Source organism: Gobio gobio, assembly GCF_949357685.1.
Source record: "Gobio gobio genome assembly, chromosome: 19".
NCBI lineage: Eukaryota > Metazoa > Chordata > Actinopteri > Cypriniformes > Gobionidae > Gobio > Gobio gobio.
The window spans coordinates 18,886,166-18,907,873 of record NC_137112.1 but is presented as its reverse complement, the minus strand read 5'-3'; the positions used below and the strand labels follow the sequence as shown (position 1 = coordinate 18,907,873).

Here is a 21,708-nt window from a genome sequence, read left to right as displayed (position 1 = left end):
TGCAGTTGCCAGCAGAGCAGCCAATAGCACGCTGGAATAGCCTGCTATGGTCTGCCAGGCTGCCGCACTGCGTTGACAATGTTACAAAATTAAGGATAATTTTGGGTTTTTCAGAAATCTCGAAGAAAGAATACTTTCCCGTAGCGTAAGGAACTTACGCAATACTCGTTCCCTCTTCTAGAGAGAACCGAGGTTACGTTAAGTAACCGAGTATCGTTTTTCTCAGGAATTGTACTTTATTAAGTAGTTTAAAAACAGTGTACTTTTACTTGTACTTGAGTACATTTTAAGTTCTGTATCAGTACTTTTACTGTGCTATTTTCCCTAAACCTGCAGTCGGTCGTGACATTATGTTTATTGTTTTCCTGTCAACGTGATTGGTTAAGACGAATAATCAGTCCTGTGTATGGAACGCCACTCGTGTGACTCCCGTCTGTCTATGCTCCTGTCAAATCAACAAAGCGACCAGCCTAGAGGCGCGCACGCTTTTTGAAAGGGGGTTGTTGTTGCTGGTTAGTGCAGTGTTTCCCAACCTTTTTTCAGTCATGGCATCCTTTGAAAATGTTCTCCATTTTGTGGCACCCCCTCGCATACGTTACGCTAGGGATATAACGGTACAGATTGCTCACGGTTCGGTTTGTATCACGGTTTTAGGTTCACGGTTTCGGTACGGTTCAGTATTTGCTATGTTCAGGGGAAAAAAGGACTACTGTCAAATAAAAATAAAGAAAATAATAAGAACAAATAATTTGCATACAAGCAGCAGCACAAATAAATATTATTGAGCAAAGATACTAATAAAATAAACTATGCTCTTCAGGTTTTTCAGGTATGTCTAACATTAGTTTTCAGGTACAGAAATTGAACAAATGTAAAATAACATTGCATATTTGACTGTATAAATTAAAGATTAATCCTATTAAACTTACAAAAGCTATTCAATCAAGAGCAGTGAGTGATGTCCTTGTCTCATGTTGTTTGACATTAAACAGACAGCAGTAAAGGCTACTGCCCCTTTAAGACCTAATGCACAGATATGCGTCGTCTTTCTCGACTGTATAAAGTTTACTTAGGCATATACAGACTATGTCTGCTAGAATACTCATCAAGATGGACATGTTGACATACTTTTTGTGTGAGTTTGTCCATTCAAGAGCAAGACTTGAAAGAGAACTATTTGTGCGCTGTGAGACGTGCGCGCTTTCGGATGAGTGCAGGGACAAATTTTCTCACAGCACGCGCGACTTCTCATTCGCATTTTCTGGCACTACACCCGGGTGATGACGGCGAAAATTACTGGTCATATATATATATATATATATATATGTGTATCATGACTGAAATCATGAAATTGCCTTAAACAATTACTAAACATTTACTGCAGAATGTTACATTTTATAATACACGCACAAATGGTACATATTCTGTTAGCGCTGCATGAGCTCGCTGTGCCATCTGCTGGAAACTCTTAATTTAGCTTGATTGTTTGCCAGGCTTTAGTGCATTAGGCATTAACCGATTGTCACTGCTAGATCTGTGTCCCTTACATCTGTTTCGCTCAACATGTAAATGCATTAACCTGCTTTCTGTCGGCTTATTGAAGTGCATATTTTAATGTTATGTGTTATTACATGGCGATTTAAAATTTTTGTCCATGTATATAACATGTAACTTTAATAAAACATCAGATTTATATTTAAATCAGGTTTATTTTTTAATTGCAAGCAAAAAATTAGTGGTGACAATTTTTAGTTTCTCAATTCTGATTGCTGAAGTGTATTCTTTTTACAGAGAAAACATCCATTGAAATTAAAGCAGTACATGTGTCTTGAAATGAAAGAACTCTGCTTTTTTTAAACTTAAAATTGTTAATCTAATAATCCGCACACATGGGAGCTCGAGGCGCAGTGCGCACACACACAAAACGCAGGCAGTCCAACAGGGAGCGCACACTCTTAAAGGGGCCACACTATTTTCCTACTCGTTACAAACGCTTTGCAACCTTTTTTAATTAACCGCAAGAAAACCTCTACAGACTGGTTGTCATAAATGTTACCAGATTATTGGTTGCTTTCTTAAATATTACATGGCTGTATTTTTAGTGCTAGCAGTCGAAAAAAAAAAAAAACTTGGAGAAATATTGAATACTAAAATACTGTTGGTGATCACATGTTTTTTTTTGTTCTTACTGAGAATTATCCATAAAAGAGTAAGCTACATTTTTAATTTGCAGGGTATAAGCACTTATGCAACCGTTGTATATCCTGCACTTGCTGCTATTGCACTTCTGGTTAGACCTAAACTGCATTTCATTGCCTTGTACTTGTACTTGTGTAATGACAATAAAGTTGAATCTAATCTAATCTAATCTAATAAGGTTACTACACTACATTTTTTGACAAGTAACAGTACTTTTACTTGAGTATGCTTTTTCAGTACTCTTTCCACCACTGCCCGCTATGTTGCTAAATGTACCTGATTTTTCATATCAACAGAAAAATATGCTGGGATAACCTGGCTTCTCTTGATACTCCCCTGCTTCAGATCATAGTTAATGATAGGCTATAGTTAATAGTTAATTTAGGCCTATGTTAAAGCCTGCCATTGACGTTTATAAGGTAGTTTGTGACATAAGAAACACCAGCAATTTCCAACTGTGTCTTTTTTTCACTGCAGTTTTAAGGAGAAAATATTCAGCAATGGTGTTGACTTGCATTTATTTTGGATTTATTGTCAGTACTGAGCTCACAATTCACGTGGGTAGGGTACTTTGTACTGTGTGTGTGGATGACCGTGTTTGTCCGCCAGCACTGAAGACCATTTTTGACACAGGAAAAACCCTGACATGGCGGTTTTAAGATCTCACTTACTTAGATGGGCATTTTGTATTTGTATGTATTACTCAGAGTTCTCCAAAGAAGACATGGCAAAGAGCCTACTGCACATGATAAGCAATGACATTGGACAGCTGGCCTGCCTCTATGCCAAACTGCATAACCTTACCAGAGTATATTTCGGAGGCTTCTTCATTCGAGGACACCCCGTCACCATGCACACCATCACCTACAGCATCAACTTCTTCACTAAGGTCTCCAACCGTTCATTTTTATTGTTCATAAGCTGTTTAATAACGTATCAATAATGATTAAATGTCTTGCTGGAAAAACTTGATCAGGTCAAACGTGCCATTCTGTCAAATATTTTGTGTAATCGATCATTGTCCCAGGCAACTGATTTCTATCATAGCTATCATAGTGTCTCTTATATTTCTTATTGTATAATACAAGGACTACATGTTATTTCTCACTTTCATTTTTAAGATAAAAATCTCATTGCATACTGCTATGTTGTGTGGATATTTTGATAATAAATTGGATTTATTTGTAGGGGGAGGTCCAGGCTTTATTTCTAAGACATGAAGGGTATCTTGGTGCTATTGGAGCCTTTTTGAAGGGGGCAGAAGAAGACAGTAAGTTATTGTCATATACATAATCAAACTTGTTTAGAACTAGTAGTTTGTTTTACTGACTTTTTTTTGTTTGTTAGACCCTAACCAGTACAGCTGGGGAGAGAACTATGCTGGCAGCTCTGGTCTCATGAGTGTATCTCCAGAGTTAAATCCCGTGCAGCGAGCTCGTAGCGGAACGGTAAGTTTGGCACAAAGAAGGTGCCTGTCATAAACTTGCTGCTGCAGTATTTTATTTTTATTTTTTAGAAAACTTATTTTGAGAGACAAATCTTAAGTGCAGTATTTATAGATTTGGTCAACTGAGCTGCATGCTGCTTATCCTTCATGACCTATTTTGTGTTCTCCATAATGTTCTCATTTCATCTCTTTTCTTTTTTTCTTCTCCAACCATCTTCCCCGTCTATTCCGTAACCTTTTGCCTCAGTTTTCAGTAAGTACTTATCCATCCAGGCTTTTCTTGGAGTTTTCTCTGGATGCTTTTTGCTTTCAAGAAATGCTCATCCTTTAACTGTTGTGCCATCACTGGTATTAGCAGTATTAGAGCAGTATTAGCAGTCTCAGAAGGTTATTTTTTATAAATATATGCGTGTGCTGCCATGGATATTATCCAGTGTGATGTAGGGCTGGGCGATATGACCAAAATCTCATATCACGATATAAGTCATCTCAAATATCGATAACGATATATATCAAGATATAGTACCTTTTTCTGTAAATTCAATCAATTAATAGTTTATATATATTGACCACATGGAAAGTACCATTTTTTTTTTTTTACATTTTAAAGTATATACTCAAATGCTGATTCATCCAATAACGAAACAAGTTGTGATGAATGAGACATTGACTATATTCAAATTATTCCATCTTCACAAGCCTGATCTAACGTTTTACTCTGTGGTCTATTTTTAGCAACTGACGTAGGGATGGACGATTAATTGAAAAGTAATCGAAACCGAAATTCAGAACCTCTAACTGACGTAATTTTCCCATATAGGTTATTTTGTTTGTTAATTCCCCATTAAAACATACTATGGCACATGTAGTCACGTGACTCTGCCCTGTCCATTCTGTGGCATGGAAGCAACACGGAGGCGAACTCAAACACAGAGTCAATGAGCTAAGCAATTAATACATTATTTCTTTCTCATAATTTGGCCTTAGCTGCATTAGCTTATAGTTTATTTTTTATTATATTATTTTATATAATCAACGTTTGCATAAGTACTAGATGTTTTGGGGAATTTAAAATCGTAACATTTATATTCTGTTGAAATGAACGAAATGACTTGGAAAAAAGATTTGTTCATTTTGCTGAATGAGATTCAAAGGTCAGAGTCAGTAAAATTATCGAAACTTCCAACTACAACTGACAATGCGCGAACCCTGAACACAGATCACTTTCACTTTGTCAGTTGTATGTGTTTTATGGCTTGCCAGTTTGGACATTCAAGCGATTTTAGACCATGGGATGTGAATCATTATATTGAGTTACTGCGCTAATGCATTGTGACACACAAACACAGACTCCTGCTCGGAGCCAACCGGTTTTGTCTCCCCTTCACTCGCCATGCTGTTATTCACGTTTCTGCCTGCATCATTCAAATGATGAAAAAGTATTGCCGTAAACAATGTATTTTGCAACACCACGAAATAAACGATAGAGCATAACATTAAATGATATACTCTTTATTTCATCTATCCGCTATATATCGTCATATTGCACAGCCCTAGCATTTGTTTTTCAAGTGCAAATGGTGCACCTTAACAAGAAGTACATAAGAACGTTCCATTGTGTATGTTTTTGCTGATGTGGGAAATAAAGGTGGCTTTTTTTTTTATATTGCTGTCCAACTCAAATATGCACCATTATATGGATGTCTTTGACCATTACGCCACTTGTCATCACTGATTTTTCAGTGTTACATGCATTAGTGGCATGTTTTTAATAGGGATGCACCGAATATTCGGCCACCGAAAATTTTCGGCCGAAAATGGCCCAAAAGTGCATTTTCGGTTTTCGGCCGAAAGACTTTTATCACCGAAACAACATGGCCGAAATGTTGTGATGACGTAAACAGAAACCGCGACCTGCACGTGCTTGTCTGAAGCAATGTCTGCGGTGTGGACGTATTTCAGTATATCTGAGAAACACCCACGTCTGCTCCAGCGAGAGCTAGTGTTCAGTGCAGCTGTAGTGCAGCAGCTCATGTTCTCGATGAGAAGAGGACCAGACTTCACTGTGAAACCCAACGGTTTCCCAATGCAATCTTTAACAGTGGGCATGTTTTAAGCGCGGAACACACTTCAATCCGAGTTCCCACACCAACATCGATCAACATGCATCACGAAATTCAAACGATAAATGCCGTTTTGACGCTCTTTAATGTGGCATCACTGATCACATCACAGTTCAAGCGGCGGCGCGCGCGTGAACGCGATCATCTGTGAGCGCGATCGATCATCTCTTCATTAAGAATAAACATCTAAGATGTGTTGAGGATACATTACAACTTTCTGTCACGTATCATATGTGGTGTAATCGCTCAATCAGTGTTTCAACGGCAAAAAGACGTCAATATAACTGCTGTAAACCAAACAAATGTCATGTAACTTTAGCAATACATTTACCTCAGGCAGTCATTCAGTGTCCACAAAATTTTATTCACTAAAGTAAATCAACTCTTTCACTAAATATATGCTCTATATTAGCCGTTATATTCATTATATTCTACTTAACCTGTTAGTGATGTCTTGATTATTTCATGCATGTTAAATAAACCTGTCATGAAAATGACAGACACTGTGTATATAATGATTATATTTCAACAACCAATTGGATAAAAAACTATTTTATAATCAGATTCAGAAGTTATTGCAAAAACTGCCTTATGTAAAGTTTACATGTTTGCGTACTATGTTATTTGAGTGTTGATTATTAGACCTAATGCACCTGTTCTGAATGCACTTTCTTGTAGTAGTCCTACAGAGAAAATGTTTAAATGCACTAGACCTAAATGCACTTTGTTTTTATGAGAGAACATTTAATTTTAAAACCTTTCTGTAGGAATGTAAATTATTATTTAATGCACAAATGAGTGGGGTCAAGTTAAACATTTTTGTTTGAATTTTATTTTATACTGTGCATTGTTGCAATGTGCTAAATAAATATTGGCATAATTTGTAATTGATTTATTCTTTGAAACTTTAATATTAATTTATGCAATTGCAATGTCTTGATTTTAGTAAAGTTAGTACACAGTCATAGCCATAAATGCAATGGTACTAATAATTGGCATAATTTCTTTCGGTGTTTCGGTTTTCGGTTTTCGGCCTTGGTTTCCTCTTTTTCGGTTTTCGGTTTCGGCCAAGAATTTTCATTTCGGTGCATCCCTAGTTTTTAAGATGCCGAGATGAGTTCAGATTTTAAACACTTTTCAAGGCTGCCTTCTTTTCCATTTAGCAGCAATGTGGCTATGCATTTCTATACTATTTTGTTGTCTCTGTGATTGGCCCCTTAGGTTAGGTTACAACCACAAATAACAGTTGAGTATGGCTAATAAATAGATTTCTGCAAAGATGACAGATTTTTGTTATCCAAAACCAGGATCCGGTTCCATCGTCCTGAAAGCAATGTATTTTTAAAATGGGGTTTTGGCCTGAAATAAGGTATGTGGTGAACACAAGATCAAGATATTTTCATGTTTTATTCTACAACATAAAATACATCAGTAATTCCCCCTTTGAAGCTTTTACTTGTCTTGAGTGCATGGCTAAATGGGACTACAGATGAAACTGAAATGGAAGTTGCAATAGTATGCAATATGCAGTAGTCTTTCTTCTTGTGACATATCTGTGAAATGACTTCTTGAACAAGAAAAATTGTAGGATTGGACCATAGATTGAATTGTTATTTTTTGCTATTGCTGCTATATCATGTGAGTGAGAGGTTGTCCTGTCCTCATGCCAGTAAACATATCATCATAGAAGAGATGTCTTTGCAAGATTGAGGGGAGTTATTTTCATTAAAGATTATGAGGGCATATGAATTAAAAAAATAATAATGATGCGCATGGATAATTATTTATAAAAAATAATGCAATATTTATATAACCCCAAATCAGAAAAAGTTGGGACAGTATGGAAAATGCAAAAAAAAAAAAAAAGTGATTTCTAAATTTACTTTGACATGCATTTCATTGCAGACAATATGAACAAAAAATATTTCATGTTTTGTCTGGTCAACTTCATGTAATTTGTAAATATGCATCCTTTCCTGTCATTCAGACCTGCAACACATTTCAAAAAAAGTTGGGACAGTAAAGCATTTACCACTTTGTAATGTTGCCATTCCTTTTCACAACACTTAAAAGACGTTTAGGGACTGAAGACACCAAGTGATGAAGTGTTTCAGGTGTAATTTTGTCCCATTCTTCCTGCAAACAAGTCTTAAGGTGGGCAACAGTACGGGGTCTTCGTTGTCGCATTTTGTGCTTCAAAATGCGCCACACATTCTCTATTGGAGACAGGTCGGGACTGCAGGCAGGCCAGTCAAGTACCCGTGCCCTCTTCCTCCGCAGCCAGGACTTTGTAATGTGTGCAGAATGTGGTTTTGCATTGTCTTGTTGAAATATGCATGGACGTCCCTGTAAAAGATGTCTTCTTGAAGGCAGCATATTATGCTCCAAAATCTCTATGTACTTTTCAGCATTAATGGTGTCTTCACAGAAGTGCAAGTTACCTTTGCCAAGGGCACTGACACAACCCCATACCATGACAGACCCTGGCTTTTGGACTTGTTGCTGGTAACAGTCTGGATGATCCTTTTCTTCTTTGGTCCGGAGCACACGGCGTCCATTCATCCCAAAAAATCGCTGAAATACTGATTCATCTGACCACAGTACACGTTTCCACTGTGTGATGGTTCATCCCAGATGCCTCTGAGGCCAGAGAAGTCGACGGCGCTTCTGGACACTGTTAACATAGGGCTTCCTTTTGGCACAGTACAGTTTTAACTGGCATTTGTGGATGTAACTACGTATTCTGGTACTTGACAAAGGTTTGCCAAAGTAGTCCTGAGCCCATGTGGTTATATCGCTTATAGATGAATGACTATTCTTGATGCAGTGCCGCCTGAGGGATCGGAGATCACGGTTGTTCAGCTTAGGCTTGCCCCCTTGTCCTTTACGCACTGAAATTCCTCCAGATTCCTTGAATCTTTTAATTATGTTATGTACTGTTAAATGTGAAATATCCAAATCTCTTCCTATCTTTCTTTGAGGAACATTGTTTTTAAACATTTCAATAATTTTCTCACGTATTTGTTGGCAAACTGGCGATCCTCGGCCCATCTTTGCTCCTAAAGGATTAGACCTTTTCTTGGATGCTGCTTTTGTACCAAATCATAATTACAATCACCTGTTGACATCACCTGTTTCAAATCACATCATTATTTAACCATTTTACCTCATTACTAGCCCTAAATTGCTCCTGTCCCAACTTTTTTTGAAATGTGTTGCAGGTCTGAATGACAGGAAAGGATGCATATTTACAAATGACATGAAGTTGACCAGACAAAACATGAAATATTTTGTGTTCATATTGTCTGCAATGAAATACAAGTCAAAGTAAATTTAGAAATCACTTCTTCTTTTTTTTTATTTGCATTTTCCATACTGTCCCAACTTTTTCTGATTTGGGGTTGTGTGTGTATATACAGCTCTGGAAAAAATTAAGAGACCACTGCAAAATTATCAGTGTCTCTGGGTTTTACTATTTATAGGTATGTGTTTGGGTAAAATTAACATTTTTGTTTTATTCTATAAACTACTGACAACATTTTCCCCAAATTCCAAATAAAAATATTGACATTTAGAGCATTTATTTGCCAGAAAACCACAACTGGTCAAAATAACAAAAAAGATTCAGTGTTGTCAGACCTCGAATAATGGAAAGAAAATAAGTTCATATTCATTTTCAAACAACACAATGCTAATATTTTAACTTAGGAAGAGTTTTGAAATCAATATTTGGTGGAATAACCCTGATTTTGAATAACAGCTTTCATGCGTCTCGGCATGCTCTCCACCAGTCTTTCACATTGATGTTTGGTGACTTTATGCCACTCCTGGTGCGAAAATTCATGCAGCTCAGCTTTGTTTGATGGCTTGTGACCATCCATCTTCCTCTTGATCACATTCCAGAGGTTTTCAATTGGGTTCAGGTCTGGAGATTGGACTGGCCATGACAGGGTCTTGATCTGGTGGTCCACCATCCACACCTTGATTGACCTGGCTGTGTGGCATGGAGCATTGTCCTGCTGGAAAAACCAATCCTCACTGTTGGGGAACATTGTCAGAGCAGAAGGAAGCATGTCTTCTTTCAGGACCACCTTGTACGTCGCTTGATTCATGCGTCCTTCACGGAGACAAATCTGCCCGATTCCAGCCTTGCTGAAGCATCCTCAGATCACCACCAATCCTCCAGCAAATTTCACAGTGGGTGCGAGACACTGTGGCTTGTAGGCCTCTCCAGGTCTCCGTCTAACCATTAGGCGACCAGGTGTTGGACAAAGCTGAACAATTGGACTCATCAGAGAAGATGACCTTACTCCAGTCCTCTACAGTCCAATCCTTATGGTCTCTTGCAAACCTCAGCCTGGCTCTTCTTTGCTTCTCATTGATGAAGGGCTTTTTTCTAGGGCTAGCCCCTAGGAGCCTGTTTCGAACCGTCCTCGCCGTACACTTCACCCTAGCTGCCGTTTGCCATTCTTTTTGTAGGTCACTTGATGTTATCCTATGGTTGTTGAGTGACATTCGAATGAGTTGGCGGTCATTCCGTTCAATGGAGAGTCGTTTTCGCCCTCTGCCGGTCTGTAGCTTTGTTGTCCCCAATATCTGCTGCTTGACCTTGTTCTTATGAACCGCCGTCTTTGAAATTTTAAGTATGGAAGCAACCCGACGCTCACTGTATCCTCTGCCAGTAAAGCCAGAATTGAACCTTTCTTTTCCTCACTCAAAACTTTCCTTTTCAACTCTTTTGACATGGTCAATAGTTATTTTTCGATTCCAATTACTTTTGAGGTACTATTAGCACTGTTCTTTGCCATCCAGCCGGTTCTATTGCAAGAGGATAGTGATGACCACAGCAGTGTTTTTTTTATACTTTTCCTCATTAAATAAGATTTGGTCCAGGAGATCACCTAATCAGCACCTCATTCAGTAGAATGAGGTGTGCCTGTGTTGGAATTCAACAGACACTGGAATGGAATGGCTGCAATACATGTAGAGATGCTGATTTAAGAAAAAATTGCGGTGGTCTCTTAATTTTTTCCAGAGCTGTATATATAATATATATATATATATATATATTTTTTTTTTTATTAATTTTGATTTCATGGTGATTTTAAACATCATACTAAACAGGAAAACTAATTTACACACTAGTCTGCTTTCACAGCCTCATTGTGCTCTTGTTTTATAATCAAACTATTGTTTGATCAAACTAATGCAAAGTATTCTAACTCAGACGTTCAGATAAAATGTTTTTTTAAATAAAGACTGAAAGAGTTGTTGGAAGCTATTTTTTAACCTCTCCTTGTTGTCACCAGAATTTTGGTCAAGGATGTATTCCAGTTCCTTTGCAGATAAATGCACAAATTGCCATTTAGTGCATTGTGGGTACTTACTACTCTTCCTTCATTGTCTCCAGTTCGACATGTTGGAGATGGACCGTCTGGAGAGGCAGCTAGTGAACCTACCCCTGCTGCAGGACCCAACCTCTTATATTCCAGACACGGTGGACTTGACAGAGGATGCTTTGGCTCGGGAGTACTGGCTCTTCTGCTTTGAGGAGGCATTGGATGGGGTGAGGCTTCCAGGCTAATTTGCTAACTTGTTAGAAGATATAATAAGGAAAAAACTCACAAGTTTGCGGCTTATTCCGACCAACAACCACCCACTGGGATTTTCTTACCGTTATGTAAAGCGAATTACAATGTGTTTAATCTGAAGCACTAATTGACTAGAATGGGGAAAAATAACAAAGCAGTGTCCTTCTATGAACAATGTACAGAAAACACTCAAGAAATAATTGGAAATATGTGTAGACTTCAATTTCCATTAGTTCAATTTTAGAATCAGGATAGAAATTACTTTTGGGTTGGATAAAATGTAGTAGGGTTTAGTGTTTTGTCAAAAATATTGGTATTTCGATATGTATTGATACTGAAATATCTGAAACGATGCCAGTACAGTTAACTGCTTACACAGACACGGCTGCATGTCACGAGCACACTTCAGCCCAAACACACACAAAAGCGCAGGGGGTGAAATGCTGGTTGATGCATACTGAGCTTTTTACACTGTTAAAGACTTGGATTCCCATCCTAAACATGGACAAAGTTTCAACAAAAAAAGTTGGAAGTTTGGAGTATTTCTGTGCCAAAAATTCTCCTTCCGGTTATTATTTAAGAAATTATTTAGATTTCTTAGAATGCCTTTTAAGAATACTTTACCCATCAACCGTTTGAAATGAACAACATGTCAAATAGGAACGCGCACTGATGTAAACAAACTCAACGTGCATGAGCACATGGCGGAACGAGTGAAGGAGACGCGCGCATTCACGGGGCGCTGACGGAACAGCAGAAAGGCAGCCGTTTCCCCTGTAATCCTCGTAAACAAAACAGTTTTCTGCATTCGCTACGGTGCTCATCACACAACCAAATACTTAATACTTAAAGACTTAAGGCTATTCATTTTCAAATTTAAAATTGTTATATTGTAATGTAGCTAGTCCAGATTAAATGCCCTAGATATTGTTTGAATATGTTCTGATTCTTTATTGTTCAGTCGCACACTTTAATCCATTATTTAACATTAGTTAAATAACAAACTGACAATGACAAATACTTCTAAAACATTTATTAATCTTAGTTAAATGTAAATTTCAGCATTTAATAACACATTATTAAAATCAAAAGTTGTAACTGTGTTTTTTTAATGGACCTGAGCTAACACTAACAGTTGCTTTTTTTAACTGACGTTATCAAAGAATAAAAACTTCTGTAAAAATGTAGCTATTCGCTCTTTGTTAATGTTAATGCATTAACTAGTGAGACCTTATTGTAAAGTGTTACCTATTGTTCTTTATAATTCTTTTGCACTTTAATCTGTTTTAAATATTTGTTTACTTTATACATTTTTGTGTATTGCTTTATTGTATTTAAATGTTCGGTTCTTTTGTTATAAGAAAGTTATTAAACCTGTTATAGTATGACAACACTTTTTTGCTTATATCAATATCGTGATAATACCGTATACCGTGATAAAAGCGTCAGCAATTAAAGGGATGGTTCACCCAAAAATGAAAATTAGCCCATAATTTACTCACCCTCAAGTCATCTTAGGTGTATATGACATTCTTCTTTCAGACGAATAAAATCGGAGTTGTATTACAAAAGTCCAGGCTGATCCAAGCATTAGAATTTGATTAATAGTTGCTCTGTTTTTGAAGTCCATAAAAAGTGCACCTGTCCGTCAAATAACGTGCTCCGGGCGAATCGACGCGTTTGTGTAAGAAAAATATCCATATTCAAAAAGGGATGAAACGATTACCGGTTTTACGATAAACCACGATAAAATTTAGTGACGGTTAGTAATATCGTTTAAAATTTAATTATCATTAAAACCGTGTGTGATTATCACGATTTTGAAAACTCCCAGTAAATCTTGTCTAGTCAGTCTGACGCAGGCACAGAGCACCGCTGTTTTTTGAATGAGAAGAAATGGCAGTGACAGCGCCGGGAGATTGTTCAGCCTTCTAAAAGGACCACATCTGAGGTGTGGTCATATTTTGGCTTTTACAAAAGTCCTGAGGGAAACTTAAACGAAGATGGTCACCCTGTCTACAGAACATGCCAGAAGAAAGTCGCTGTAATAGGGTGAACACTTCAAAACTACGAACGCAAGGCAAGTGGACTTTGACCTCAAAACCAAAGCTACTTCTGGGAAATAATAACGTGAAGCGAACGAACAAATTCAGTCAAGAATAGAGTGACATTTAAGGGATGATAATCAGGGCTTGACATTAACAACCGCCATTTGCGGGTGTAACGTTATTTCGGCTGCAAACGACACTAGCCACTTTGGCGGTTGAACTTATTATAGTCTTCTCAAAAGCCATCTGTTATAATCGCGTTGCGCATTATAACCACTCACACGTGTTTCTATTAAGTTTATGAATGCAATGTATCATAATCAGAGGCGTTCAGATTAGCCGGAGTTTAGTTCAGAGCGCGCAACGCTCTCACTCGCTGAAATCTGCTCTCAAAGCAGAGATAAATGTGCGATGTACGCAGGGGATTTACTCATCATACAGTAATTGACTGTTTTTGTTCTATTTCAGCAGCGAAAATAGTTTTAAACAAACAGCAAAACCACAGCGCATCTGATTTGTTTGGCATAATGCTGGCGAATTTAGGGACCGTCTCTAAAGTTACATACAACATTGGTAACGCTATACACGTTTCTAATTCAATAGCATTTGAAGGGAATGACAGTCATAAAACTGACTGTAGTGTTAGCTAGGTGTCAGGTATGATGCACACATTTTGATATTTAATCAAATAAACTGTCAAATCATATGGAAATATGGATATGCATTATTTCACTAGGATACTGTTAGGGCTCTTACACAAAATATGCTAGATTTAAATGCATCATTGCTCAACACTGATGAGAATATTGCTTGAGAATATATTTACAGAGATGATATTAGAGATTATATTTACACCAAATTATTATTATTTATGTGTTGCTATTGACGAGTGTGGAATGTTGAAAGTGAAACTCAAGATGTGTACATGACGTCATGACGAGCCTACCTGGTCGCGTTAGTCTTTTGATCGTTCAACAATTTTTCCACAAATTGAACAGGGAAGGCGGTCGGCCGAAAGTTTACTTTATAAAGTTTTAAATATGGATATTTTTCTTACACAAACGCATCGATTCGCTTCAGAAGGCCTTTATTAACACCTCAGAGCCGCGTGGAGCATGTTATTTGATGGGCAGATGGACTTCAAAAACAGAGCAACTATTAATCAAATTCTAATGCTTGTATTAGCCTGGACTTTTGTAATATAACTCCGATTGTATTCATCTGAAAGAAGAATGTCATATACACCTCGGATGACTTGAGGGTGAGTAAATCATGGGCTTACTTTCATTTTTGGGTGAACTATCCCTTTAACCGCAACATGAAAATTTGATACCGGCACATGCCTAATACATACCACATATAGACGTCCTGCTGTAGTCGTCGTTGCTGCTTCTCCTGTTCAATTTCAGCCTCTAGATCTGATTCTGGATCATATATGTATGGCTAAATCTGATTGATCTCAATGGTTTATTTAGGATAAAGTTTTTTTTCTCCACGTTTAAGGATGTCAGACCTTTCAGACGCTCTCAAAGCAATAGCTCTGCGCGCTCGTCATTCTTTAGCTCCGCCCACATGATATGCCTCCAGCCACTCTGTTTTTTTCGGAAAGACTCGGTACAGCGCATCTTTCTTTTATAAATATAATAAAACTAAAGACTTTTCGGAGATATGAAGGATGCATTACTACTCCTATAGGTACTGTAGTGTTTCACCCCCCCTTTAACTAACTACACAGCGATTTTGTATATCGTATGTTACTTGCATTTGCCTGAGCGGTTGAAGAGCGTCCAATGTATGCTAGTCACAGGAGAAAGTCTTGATAGTTTGGTCCGATGGTATTGAAGTTGCAATCGATTTCTTCTGCGTTGACTAAAGAAGATATGATGAACTTGCACTGTTATTTCGACTCCATCGAGTTTGAGGAAGTTGCACATGGCTTGAGGCTCGCGACTGTGTGGTTGGATCGGGTTTCCGGTCACACACACACATGGCTTGAAGTGTGTGTAGGCCTGCCAGCCTAGCCTGCTTGGCCAGCTGAGAGACAGCAGAGGTGACGTGTCGGTCGTTGGTCATGAGAGGGAGAGGTTTGAAGAGCGTCTCTGTTTAAAGGTCTGGGACAGGTCACACCCCTCAGGGTTGACTTGACCAATGAGGAAGGCCAAATCTTCCAAGTGGGAAGATTCCTCTTTTGGATATTTTATGGCTCTTTGTTTCAAGCATGTCCCTTTGCATGTGCAGCTGGATTGGTTGCAGATGAAGAAACTATTGAAGATTCTTGTAATACAGACACATTATATACACAATCATTTCAATCTTAAAAGTACAAATTTATAGAGACCAAACATGGGATAGGTGAGGTTACATTGACCGTTGGTTATATCATGAAATATGCATAAAACAAAAATACCATACAAAAACATTACATAAGACAGTACTAATCATACCCACAATGTCCTGGGGTGCATGTTCATTTATGGAACAGTTCTTCTATAAATGAATGCAGGAAAGTCTGTTTAAAGGCTATGGGTCTCCCTATGGCCCTTGTTTTTCACATTCTTTCAAGCCATAAACAAGGTCTTATCTGATTGTAGCCCTGGTAACTGAGACCTTTCCTGCCCTTTTGGGGGAAGGTTCGTTACCAAGCATAAAGCATTTAAAGCATAATTGTTAAATGTAACAAATAATTATGTGTCTGATTTTTTTCAGTCGTTAATACATGAATGTCATTGAATCAATATCGAATCACAATTAATTTGTTTCTTAGCATTTTAAATCTATTATAGACCGAAATAAACAATTTACGATTCAAAATCCATGTTTCAAGATCGATTCATATGCATTTTCAGGATTTGTAATCAAGAAAACAAGTGAATCGCTACATCCCTAGAAAACACTGAAATACCGTCGTACATTGTCAGTATCCTGTGCATTCCCTGTGCAATTGAAGCCTGTGATTGCCCTTGTATTTCCTTTCAACCATGAAACCTTATGCAAGTTTATATACTTGTTTGATAGTTTTGTGTGTGTGTTTGTGTGTAATTTGCAGCAAGCAAAACAAAGCAATATGTGGTGGGAAAAAAAATAATTTTTTCTAAAATATTGTGAGGGATCCTGTGTTCCGGAGGAAGGCGGGGAAATCATTCCACCAGCAAGGAACAGTGAATGAAAATGTTATGGTGAGTGATTTTGTGCCTCTGTGATGGTACCACTAGCCATCGCTCATTTACCGACTGTAGGCTTCCGGTAGGGATGTAGGCTTGTAAGAGCGAGTAGAAGCAGGAGGATGCTAAGCCTGTGGTAGATCTGTAGGCAAGCATCCATGCCTTGAACTTGATGCAAGCAGCAAGTGGTAGCCAGTCCAGAGAGATAAAGAGAGGTGTGACGTGAGCCCTTTTGGGCTCGTTGAAGACAAGACGTGTTGCAGCGTTCTGGATGATTTGTAGAAGTTTGATTGCACATGATGGAAGTCCAACCAGAAGAGCATTGCAGTAATCAAGCAAGACCAGGGCTTAGACGAAAAGTTCTGTTGCATGTCCAGTTAGGAAGGGCCTGATCTTCCTGATGTTGTGTAGTGTTAATCTGCATGACCGAACTGTGGTCTTTGAAGGTAAGCTGGTCCTCAAAGATTGCTCCAAGATTTCTGGCTGACCTTGATGGGATGATTGATGATGAACCCAGCTGGATGGCGAGATCGTGCTGTAGAGTCGGATTGGCAGGGAAGACAAGAAGCTCAGTCTTCGCCAGGTTGAGCTGCAAGTGATGTTCTTTCATCCATGCCGAGATGTTCACAAGGCAGATTGAGACTGTGGGATCATCTGGTTGAAATGAAAGGTGGAGCTGTGTGTCATCAACATGGCAATGGTAGGAGAAGCCATGTGCCTGTATGATGGGTCCCAGTGATGTAGTGTATATGGAGAAAAGGAGGTCCAAGAACTGAACCCTGAGAAACCCCTTTGATCAGTTAATGTGCTTTGGATACCCTATCTCCAGGCAACCCTGAAAGACCTACCTGTGAGATAGGATTCAAACCAGTGAAGTGGAGTTCTTATGATGCCCAGTGATGAGAGCGTGGATGGAAGGATCTGATGATTCACACGAAGGCAGAAGATAGATCCAGAAGAATGAGAACTGATGATTTGGAATCAGCTTTCGCAATCCGCAGGGCTTCAGTGGCCGAGGGTAATGCAGTCTTGGTTGAATTCTAAGTACCTGTGGTGATGAGCTGAAAGTGTTCAAATTACTTAGTAAGTTATTTAATAAAGAAATATGAATTGTTTCTCACCTTCAGCATTATAACTCTCCTTCTAATTAACTCATTATATCTCTCCTTCATCACCTCCAGACTCGATTACTGTAATGGTATCCTGTTTGGTCTGCCCAGCAAAGCTACCGACAGACTACAGTATGTACAGAACTCTGCGGCTAGGATGCTAACCTACACAAAACTCGGTTCTCACATTAGTCCAATTCTAAAGAAGCTTCATTGGCTGCCAGTTAAATCACGGATCAAATATAAATTCCTACTTCTGACGTACAAATCTCTACATGGACTTGCACCTCAGTATCTGACGGATCTACTCCATCCGTACTGTCAAGCTCGGTCCCTGCGGTCCTCAGACAAGGACCTGCTCGCTGTCCCTAAGTCCAGGCTACGGACATTTGGCGATAGAGCTTTCTGTGTGGGTGCACCATCACTCTGGAACAAGCTTCCTCATGCCATCCGCTCTGCAACATCTTTAGCAACCTTTAAAAACCAGCTTAAAACACACCTCTTCACTGAGGCCTATGGGCCATAGATGCTCTGGTTTCTCTCCTTCTTATCCTTAACCCCCCCCCCCCCCCCTTGTCCACCCCTTCCCTTGCTATTTGTTAAGCGTCCTTGGGTCTTGTGAAAGGCGCTATATAAATTAAAGTTATTATTATTATTATTATTATTATAATTATTTTACCCGCAGCAGACATACCTCTCATGGCAGGCGCATGACATCAGCATGAGATCAGTTAATGAGAACTGTTTATTATCAAACGTCCCAAAGCGATTCTCGGCCGATAGCAATCGGTAGCCAATCAATTGGAGCACCCCTAGTTGAACTCGCCAAAGACAAGTGGACTGCCATCCTCAGAGAATGAGGACATCAGCACTTCCAGCTCCTATACAAAAGGTACCTAGTTGACCTGGGGGCGATTAAATTACTAATATGGATTTTTATGGAGTAGTTTTAAACAAACTATTATGGAGTTGCTACTGTAATAACATGAAATTCAAACAAATTGTTATTGCATGGAGAAGAGTGAGTTGAGTATATCCAAAAAAAAATAATTTAGAAATGATATATACACTGTTTATTTACACTGAAATTTTAATACACTGATTCTTATGGAAGATTATTCAGTGAAGAGCAGTAAATAATTTTTTCTTTGTCTTATGTTGTTTGGTTAACATTTAATGTCAAGCAGCAGCAGGTTTATTTGGCTGCTGTCACCTTATGCATGGATCTAATATGCAGACTAGGGATGTCACAAGTACCGGTACTGAAATTTAAAAAAATGTGACGATATCAGCATTTCTGTAGTACCGAGTATATTCGGTACCCACTAATAGGCAGCTGCTTTCAGTCGCTTCCGTGTTTATCTAAGAGCAGTGCTTCAGACTGTAGCCTAATATATACTTGTGAATTTGAATATTAAACTGCAAAATACTATTTAAATATTAATCCTCCATGTTCTGTGTCTCCGTGTGAATGAATGGCGCTGACACGCGGTTTCATTTGCGGTGCGTGCACGCACACGCTTGACACTCCTTGACAGAAATATATTAGGCTACTGTTGTACAGTAGATTTAGCGACATTTCAATGTAATAATAATACTACTACTAATCGGTGCGCATAGAGAGTTGCTTATTTTTACTTGAATTTTTTTTATAAACAATGTTCATTTTGGTATCATGACATCCATAATGCAGACACGCATCCAGTTTTCTTCCAAATGTTTATGTTCACATAAGACAACTGACTGTTTATGTAAACCTTGTGTGTGTTTGACAGTTTAAACGCAATACGACGTAATACGACGCGACAGACAATACGACGCGAAAGATAACTTAGTTTAGTACTCGCGTGCTGTTTGACAGGCTTTTAAGCCGGGCTCACACTACAGGAGTTTTTGTCTGATTTATCCCAGATTTTCCCCTCTCGAGAATTGGAGAAAAAATCTTGTCGAGGACCTCGATCGGTTCTGATGTTTGGCGGAGGTTATCTGGTAATGTGAACCGTTCACAGATCGAATATTGCACCTCCTGATCTGCTCACACAAATTGGGGCCGCTCCGATCATATCAAACATGTTTGATATTTACGATTTTAAATAAGGATGATTCAGTTAGTTCTTTCACAATAGACAATGAGAGAAGTGAATGAGAACACTTCACTACTGCAAAACAAGCTGCTGTGTGCGGATCCTTTGAACAGTGGAGATGGCGGAACAGCATGTGAAGTGTTGCAATAACGCGTCTATTTGTATAACGTATCTTCGTCGAAAACATGACACAACCGTGAGAAGAGCTGAGGAGAAATCACCTTGGTTTTTAACATGCCAGGTGAGTGTAGAAAGCTGCAAGCAAATGTAAACATTACCTAACGTGAGGTGCTGCTCCTGGCATGATAATCTTAATAATATCTTGGAGTGTGTGCATGCTTGACATTTGAGAGAAGAAAATCTGTGAAGATTTTCCTTATGTGAGTGATGCCATCAGATTTCCTAATCGGTTAGGATTTAAAAACTCCTCTAGTCTGAGCCCATCTTTTGTGTGCGGACGCTTTCAGTATAATTGCTTAGAAAAGCTTGTTAGAACAGCCTGTGAATAAAATGTTTAAAGGTCCTGTTCTTCGTGATCCCATTTTTCAAACTTTAGTTAGTGTGTAATGTTGCTGTTAGAGCATAAATAATACCTGTAAAATTATAAAGCTCAAAGTTCAATGCCAAGCGAGATATTTTATTTGACAGAAGTTCCCTTTCAAAGCCTACAGCGAACGGCCGGTTTGGACTACATCCATGTACATCCCTGCTTTAATTACGTCAGTAGAACAGTTTGTCGACTAACCTCCGCCCACAAGAATATGCAAAAAAGGGGGCATGGTCTTGTTGCTCCCTCGTGGAGAAGAGGAAGTGTTGCGTTCGGTTCGGTTCGGTTCGGTTGCGTTTGTCGCCATGTCATTCAGATGCTGTTATTTTCATCCCGGAGTCAAATCACCTTCAGCCTTCAGGGGCTGTAGTTTGAGCGCGTTCATCTCCCCGTTATGGTAAGAGGCGTGACCTTTCCGGGCAACGTGCCCTAAGCTGCTGTCGAATCACAACACGGGAACTGCTGGCACAATCAGAACTCGTTACGTATTTCTGAAAGAGGGACTTCATAGAATGAGGAAATTCTCAGGCTGTTTTGAGGACAGTGAAAACAGCGGTATACAGATAAGTAAATTGTGTGAAAAATACTGTGTTTTTTTACACATGAAACATGAACACATGTTATATTGCACACTGTAAACACAATCAAAGCTTCAAAAAAACACGAAAAACGGGACCTTTAACCGGCAACAGGGCCGGACTGGTAATCGGGCATACCGGGCATTTTCCCGGTGGGCCGACACACTTTGGGGCCGATACAATGTTATTTATTTATTTTTTGCCACGGACTGGCCCATCATGCAGGGACAGCAGCCCATTGGTTTATCTTCTGATTTGACAGGTCAAAGCGAGCGAGACCTCCCCCCCTCCATATTAGGTGGTGGTTTTTTTTGTTTTTGTTTTTTTAAGCGCATGGGAAACTGCAAAAAGAAAATATCCAAAATAAATAGGAAAATGCCAATACACACAACTACAAACTTGTCAATCTAGCACCACCACACCTTTTTAACCAATTTACCTTGCAGCTACTTACAGTGAAGAAATGTGGTGTTTTGGCAGAAATGTATGTATTAAAAATTTTGCTATTATTACTTACATTAAATATTGCAAAATATAAATCACTTTTATATAGGCTGTTTTTGTATTTTCTACATGTTGACAATATTTTTTTCATTGCAAATTCAATAGTTTATTATTATTTATGTATTTATTTTAGAAACCATATACTCATGGTAATGAGGAGCATGGTTTTGCCTGTAACTACCATGATCTTACAGTTTAATGAAACTACAATTAAACTATAAATACAATTTCATTAGGGCAATTAAAGGATAATTCAACAAAACAGCTTTAAAGCCTGGATCCCATGAATTAAGGACAACTTTTTTCTCTTTAAATGT

At 38.6% G+C, this 21,708-nt stretch overlaps 1 protein-coding gene across 6 annotated transcripts in view; it reads left to right on the top strand.

The window, feature by feature from the left end:
- pank4 (pantothenate kinase 4 (inactive)) overlaps positions 1–21,708 on the top strand; it is a 63,993-nt gene that overhangs the window by 15,752 nt on the left and 26,533 nt on the right. For all 6 annotated transcript variants that reach the window (XM_079843977.1, XM_079843972.1, XM_079843975.1 and 3 more), the window contains 4 exons: positions 2,907–3,088; positions 3,388–3,469; positions 3,547–3,647; positions 11,180–11,335. In XM_079843977.1, the coding sequence (XP_079700103.1) occupies positions 2,907–3,088; positions 3,388–3,469; positions 3,547–3,647; positions 11,180–11,335 (521 nt within the window). The remainder of the gene's footprint in view (positions 1–2,906; positions 3,089–3,387; positions 3,470–3,546; positions 3,648–11,179; positions 11,336–21,708) is intronic.